Below are 7,373 nucleotides of genomic sequence, written 5' to 3' on the forward strand. Positions count from 1 at the left end.
GTGTTATTACAATTTAATAATTACTTACGAAAAATGGGTTACAGGAATTTTTAGATTCATTATACATGTTAAATGTTACACGATCGTTTAGATTCATTATACATGTAAATGGGATGTTCATTAACTCACTGTTGTGGTCTTACATTGTGTATTATTATTGCAAAGAGAGCAATTTGAACAGTTGAACACTTATTGTATTGATATTCAAAACCATTAACATTGACTTCATTTATTTATATGGTAACATATCGATTTTTAAATACTTAAAAATATTTTTTTCTATTAAACTATATACATTCTGCTAAATAATATTTTCTTCTTTGATGTTTTGTTACATTGATAATGGCAGAGAGAACCATCACTTTTATTCACGACTTGGATAACATGAAAGATGATTACATTTTAAAGGTTTGAATTATCCGGTTATGGAAATCAATCTCCTTTTGGAATAAAAAAAGCCAAAAGCAGAAGTTGTTACTGTTCTAAAAGTCATCAAGGATATAATGGTCTTTTTTTGGTTAATCATAAAAACTTCAAGATTTTTTATGGGTTTCTGCTGCAGGGTTGGTTTTGTTGGAATAAAAAAGGAGAATAAATAAAAGAATTTTTAATGGGTCTAAGGATGTTTCGGTTAAAGAATTTGCAGCAAGGGCAATCTCATATTATTATTATTATTATTATTATTATTATTATTATTATTATTATTATTATCTGCCATCTTGATTTGGATTTCTTGAAGATCTGTGAAGTTAGCAATGGTTTCTGTCAAAAGAAGAAGGTTCAGTTGTTCAGAATGGTATCTGATGGTCTGGATTGATCTTTTGGAGGGTAGAGTTCAATTTATTAAAAAAAAATCTTGTGTATTCATGTTCTCATGTTTTTTTTGGATCCTTTACAATTGGACTATGGAAGATTGCCCAACTAATTTCCTCAAAAGACTTCATGGGCATTTATGGAATTTCGAAAATATAAAAGGAATTGACAAATTTAATTTCAGTGGTTCAAATCTGTGTTGTATTATGGTTTGGGTTTATATGTAAAAAATTAGCATTTATATGCAAAAGGGTTCAAATCCCGAAAATAATTGTTTTAAATGTTAAAAAGGAATTGACAGATTTTATTTCTTTGGTTAAATTCCAAAGAATATAGTTGGTTGGTTTTACATTTTTTACCATAACTTGAAAAGTGTATCCATGTATGTTTAATAGAGAGACGAAGATGAAGAAAAGGTTGAAGAAAAGGCTCCAAGTTGCTGACTCTATTTCCACAATCACATAATCAAGTTCTATAAACACGTATACGATTAAAAGTAAATTCATGCATGTCATTTCCATGATTAATTGTGTTTTTTACACTCTATTCAAATTTATATTATGTTTTATAAAATCATAGAAATATTAAATGTCTTCACATACATAACGAATGTCGGATATTCAAATAAAACTATATATATTAATTTTAAATAATCAATATAAAAGTTTAAACAAAACTTTAGTTTAATAAAATTTTATATATCTTTTACCCATGGTTTCCACGGACCGTAACCTAATATATCATAATCAAATAAATTAGATTCTCCACATATTTTCACTTTTCAACTTTTCTATAATTAGACTAGCAGCTAATAGAATCCATATTTTTAACTTTGGAAGTAAGTTTATGGGCTTAAACACGCCTCGTGATATTCTGGACCCTAATAACTAATCACAGTCGTACACGTCTTGTTCACTTTATAACGCATGGGGCCCATATTAATTTAATAGTCTTGACCGCACCTGATAAAACCAGTCCCGCGACATCAGCCAACTTAACTTCGGAAATCTCCTCGTCTTATCAAATCACCGTCGGAAAACCCATTGATAAATCGCTTTCACCAAACTAAAACCCTAGTTTTTTGTTTCAACGCCTCTTCCTATATGGAGTCAAGATACAATGGATTTAATTCACAGATCCACAATCATCTCTATGGTACGCCTTCTTCATCATATCCTTCGGACTACACAAGCTTCTCAAATCAGATTCTAGAAGGTATGCGTTCGTTCGTTTATCCTGATCTAGTTGTTAACTATCAGTAAGTTCTACGAATCGAAGGATATAACCCGATTTGGTGTTTTTTTACATCTTCTGCGGCTGTTGTGGGTTTTGCATGGTGTGTAATGCTTTTCTTTTACATAAATTATGATATGTCTGAGTTTTCCAGGGGGATTATACAGCGGAAGAAGTGTCGTCGGAGGACAGGGTCGATATGACATTCTCCTTCAAATTGAAAAGAACAAGATTCGGGAGGAGATACTGGAGAAAGAGAGGAGACAATACATTATGGAACAAAACATCAGGGGAATGGCGAATGGTGGCGGATATCCGTCGCTATCGTCGCTCATGTTAGGGCATACTGATAGCCACCACCACCTCCATCGGGTTCAGCCACAATTGCTGCATGGTCAAGCATATGAACCGGTGGATGGAAGAACTGCAATGCCGTTCCAGGAGGACTACGTCGTCACCGGACATCAGTTCCAGCGGCGTCCTAATATTAACGAGATTATCACTTCTCCACCAAAAGCTGGCGAGAAGCAATTTATTGATATGGTGAGTGATCTTTCTAATCTCTCTGTGTTCATCATTGATGTATCTCTACTGTGTTTCAATTTCCAGTCTTTAAACCCTTTTTTCAGTAATTGTTTGTTCTAGTCGATAATTTCTTTAATAAATTAGTTTTCTTTCATAGACTATTCATAGTCCTTTTGCAGTTTTGCTGCTTCTTAACCCACTTGTAGATAGGTTATCAGGTTGAAAGACCTCTTGTTGTAGTCTCAAATGGGTTTAACTCTTTAAACATTTTAAGATAACCTAGAAGGGCTTCTTGGGTTATCGACTGATACAGTAACCATTTAACTCACCTAATAAATCTCGTATATAACATGTTTCAATATCTAAATATTGAAATTACCAATTACTTACTTTTAAAGAACGTAACATCTCTAGTTTCATATCACAGAGAAAACCCTCCGGTCAGATGATGGTTGGATCCAAACGGAAATCACCACCACCACCATCACCAGCTGCCGCCGGTTGTTCAAGTAGTTCAAAGAAGAGAGTGAATGAATTGAGCTGTGCAATCTGTGAAGTGAGTGCAACATCTGAGCGTGGTTTAGAGGAACATCTGGCTGGAAAGAAACACCAGGCCAAAATGGCGGAGCTGAAAGCTGAACACACCGGAAAATCCATCAAGAAGTCACCGGAAAGTGTTCAAATGGTTTCATATGAAGATAAGAAGCCTGAAGGAGAAAGCTCGGGAAAGAAGTTCAAGTTTTGGTGTAGAATGTGTAAAACTGGAGCTTCCAGTAAGAAAGAGATGAACATGCATAGGAAAGGGGTAAGTCATTTGACAAATCAACTTAAACGCGCCCAAAAATCTCGAGGCAAATCTGGTGGAAAACGAAAGAAGGTATGATTCATAATTTCATAGTTCCAAACATGAAATATTTGAATATAGAATAATATAGAGATGTTTTTTTAAACAATTTTACTTTATGATAAGGTTTAATATTTTCTTATTGAATTAAAATGTTTTCTGATAAGTTGAGGATGCTTAGTTTAACAGTGGAAGTGTTTCTTATTAGCTTTAGGGAATATATTGGTTTAACATGTGAGTAGGCTTTTTGTCATATCATAAAAAAGCTAATGTATTGATGCGACAGTATGTTTTGGCCGATTCATAAAAATATGGGGTGCTCCTATTAGCACGAATAAATTCTGTATAATCAATGATTACAATCAATCCCATCACATTTGTTATTTTGGCAATTTCAATTCTTTTTATATTTTTTGATTTTAGTCCCATCACATTTGTTATTTTGGCAATTTCAATTCTTTTTATATTTTTTGATTTTAGCTCCTTTAGCTTAGATGCAAGTTAAAAAACACACCCTTATAAATTTTATTCAGTCAAATTTCAATAACTTTACTTGATATATATATATATATATATATATATATATATATACAACAAAGTATATAAACTTAAGTATCTAAATCCACCGTACTATATCTTTTTGTATCATATATGGGTTGTAGTCGTCCAAAGTTTTTAAAATTCAACTTTTAACTTGATTTATTTTTAAGGATTTTAGAAATTTTATCATTATCTTAATCTTACATAATTTTCATTTGCAAATGTAATATATATATATATATATATATATATATATATATATATATATATATATATATATATATATATATATATATATTAGCCGTTTACCCACGCCAAACGACGGGTGTGAATAGTTTGTTTCGGTGATTTGTTTTTTCGGCGAGTAAACTACTATAAAATATCATTTTATTGGCACGAATGTATCGTGTAAAAGTGATCATGATTTTGACTGATTGCAATAAACTACTATAAATTTCTATCAAGCTCATATATATTTACAGTTAAAATAGTAAACTAATCATAATCATAATGTTCTAAATGATTATTGAGTTAAATACATTTAAAGTTCTAAATAGACAAGTCTAAATGAAGGAATATAAATAAAGCTTTGTTTGTAATCGTTCAATTCGTTTTCGTTTACTTTTTTATTTGTTCGGTTAAATTAAACGAACGCAAATAAACAGACATTTGTTCTTGTTTGTTCAGTTCGTTTATATGTAGAGAAAATGATTATTTTTATTATTCATAATAATCGAATTCTAAATTATTTTGTTATTTTTTTAGTAACAGAGAAAATGATTATGTTATTATGATTTTATAGTATATTTACTAATTTTATAGTATATCTACTGATTCTTTATGATTTTAGTTAAAGAAAATTAGACATAATCACCATCATTAGTAATTAGCATATATATATATATATATATATATATATATATATATAGAGAGAGAGAGAGAGAGAGAGAGAGAGAGTTAAGTTTAAATGTTTCTAGCAGCTATTGTGTTTCTAAATGCATCAATGAGAAGTTAAGAAATAATAAATAATTAAATAAATCATTTAATGGTATTTTGGACCTTTTGTACTTTTAATCAAAGGATCATTTAATTGAAATCCTACAATTAAGGAAATAAAATAAATATATTTGACGTAGTCTCTCTTTTATATCCTGTTTTATATCAACAGGGCTTATTTTTTTTCATAGATCGACAGAAGGTCTAATGTTCCTAGTTTTTCACAGAGACCAAGTAATCTTCGAGTCTTCACTTTCCTCGAACTCAAATCGGCCACCAATGGCTTCAGCCGATCAACAAAGATCGGCAAAGGTGGTTGCGGGTGTGTCTACATCGGCGCCATTAAATCCGATCAAGACCCGACTAAAAAGCTTCGTGTCGCCGTGAAAGAATCATACACTAAGGGTGATCCAGAATCTGTCTACTCCACTCTCAAATGGATATCCGTCATTGATCTGTAAGTTCCTATTGTTTTAAGTATCAATTCGCTATTATATTCACTCGTTTATGTGCATTCTTGTGCAAGTAACAACGATCGCTTCTTTCTATGTTAGTTTATTCTCAATTTTACTATGAATTTTTGATCTTTTACGTGTTTCTTGATCATTGATGAATGTTTTAATGAAATCTTGAGCCTTTACTCTGAAAGGTCAACTATTAGTAGCGCCAATAGTTCAATTTTGAGTATTATTAATCTTTTCTTTACATTTACCAGACTTGCAATTCCATTCCATAGAAAACAAGTTTTTTTCTTCGTTCTTCCAACTAGCCAATTTCTACAATTTCAACTTTTAGTTTTAGATTTTTATAACGGTGTTGAAATATCTTGTTGTTCATATGAATTTGATGTTGATGGTTATGAATTGGATTTTTTTTTTCATTCATGATTCATAGAAAATGTGGTGATTTAGGGAGTGCCCTTAAAGTGTTTGATGAAATGCCAAATAGAAATATGGCAGTCTCAGATTGTATTCATGGTTAGTGATGGAATGTTTATTGTTGTGCATCTCATCTCCAAAGGTAAACAAAATCAAAACAAAGAATTATGTTATTCTATCATACTTTAAATTTAGAATTCCTCTCATTTTATTTCAATACTGAAAGAGAGAAAATCATTTTTCGATTATGAAATATATCAGGTGCTGGTTGGACGATTAGAGTTGGGGTTTGCATTCTTGAAGGTATAGTTTCTAGAGAACATTTTGGCACTGCCCTAGCCTTTTCTTTTCCTTCTTGCTAGTATTAATTTGTATTTTAAAATGAGCTTATTTTTGTGAAATTTGAATTCATTCTGCAGTATATTCCCTTTAAGCTAATTAAGCTAGTTCTGTGAGAATGGCTTTCTTTCCTCATCATTGGATGTTTATTCTTATCTCCAATTGTTTCATTCTTTAAGAATAATTATTTCATTCTTTAAGAATATTTTGTATTTAATGTATTCTTCTATTTGAATAATGTGTAGAGAGTATTATAATCTTGGAGAATCACATAAGAATGATTCTGCCAGAATTGTATTTCCGGTATAATCACATAAGAATGATTATGGTAGAATCACATAAGAATGATTTTGCAAGGGTTGTAAAACAATTGGCTGATGTTTTAACATGATTTTTGTTTCTTATGTTTTTCATATGTTTCAAGTTTTACCTGGGGATCACTTACCATCCTCGAGTTTATCTCCTTTTGCAGCTCCTTGTATAAAATCATTCTCATACAATACAATTCTGACAGAATGCCGATCTCACAAAATGTAAATCTCATAGAATGCTAGCATATTTTGAAGTGGCTTAGAGGTCAAACATACACAAGACATCTAGGAATGAAACAAGAAAGTGAATGAGGATTCTTTCAAGAATGTCGATATTTTTTTTGCAAGAGATTTCAAGAATGAATGTAATTTATGTTCATAGTTGTATTCTTTAAGAATGAATGTAATTACTGATTCTAAACTATTAAACTTCGTCTTATATAAAATTTGTATTAATTGAAAATTATTGGTCTTGATAATATGCGTTTATAATATCATGTTCATAGTTGTATATCATTCTGACAGAATTACAGAACATCATTCTAACAAAATGACATTCTGATAGAATAAGATCGGTTTATGCTTACAAATTACGTTTGAAATTGAATTAATTTGAAAAAAAAATCAGATTTTTTAAATCAAAATCATTAATTATCCCATAAATCTCGATTTTTCCTTTTTTAAATTTGTCTCAATTGACTAAAATGTCCTTATGCTGAAATTTGTGTGATTATATGGTACATGTTACCCTATTGTAATATCATAGACCCTCAGATCATGACCTTTGATTCAATTCCATCTGGTGATCTAGATCTGTACATTCTGGCACACAATAGTTAGTAAAAACAAAATAATCTATCTCTCTCTCTCTCTCTCTCTCTATATATATATATA

The 7,373-nt window shown here is 30.7% G+C and overlaps 1 protein-coding gene across 12 annotated transcripts; it reads left to right on the forward strand.

The window, feature by feature from the left end:
* Nucleotides 1-1,794: 1,794 nt before the first annotated feature.
* Nucleotides 1,795-6,926, forward strand: LOC145117255 (uncharacterized). Of its 12 annotated transcripts, XR_013712582.1 has the most exons (7): nt 1,795-2,028; nt 2,201-2,589; nt 2,999-3,448; nt 5,179-5,408; nt 5,846-5,971; nt 6,091-6,132; nt 6,641-6,710. XR_013712582.1 is itself a non-coding variant. In XM_079053560.1 (6 exons), the coding sequence occupies exons 1-5, from the start codon at nt 1,917-1,919 to the stop codon at nt 5,931-5,933; spliced, it is 1,269 nt and encodes a 422-aa protein (XP_078909686.1). In that variant the 5' UTR covers nt 1,795-1,916; the 3' UTR covers nt 5,934-5,971; nt 6,091-6,242. The 12 variants fall into 12 exon arrangements, 7 of the variants coding, with proteins under 7 accessions (XP_078909686.1, XP_078909687.1, XP_078909685.1 ...); XR_013712579.1 differs by having other exon boundaries at nt 5,846-6,132; nt 6,641-6,722; XR_013712581.1 differs by having other exon boundaries at nt 5,846-6,132; nt 6,683-6,700.
* Nucleotides 6,927-7,373: the final 447 nt, after the last annotated feature.

Source organism: Lactuca virosa, chromosome 5 (genome assembly GCF_052849685.1).
Source record: "Lactuca virosa cultivar CGN04683 chromosome 5, Lactuca_virosa_CGN04683_v6, whole genome shotgun sequence".
Classification (NCBI taxonomy): Eukaryota; Viridiplantae; Streptophyta; class Magnoliopsida; order Asterales; family Asteraceae; genus Lactuca; species Lactuca virosa.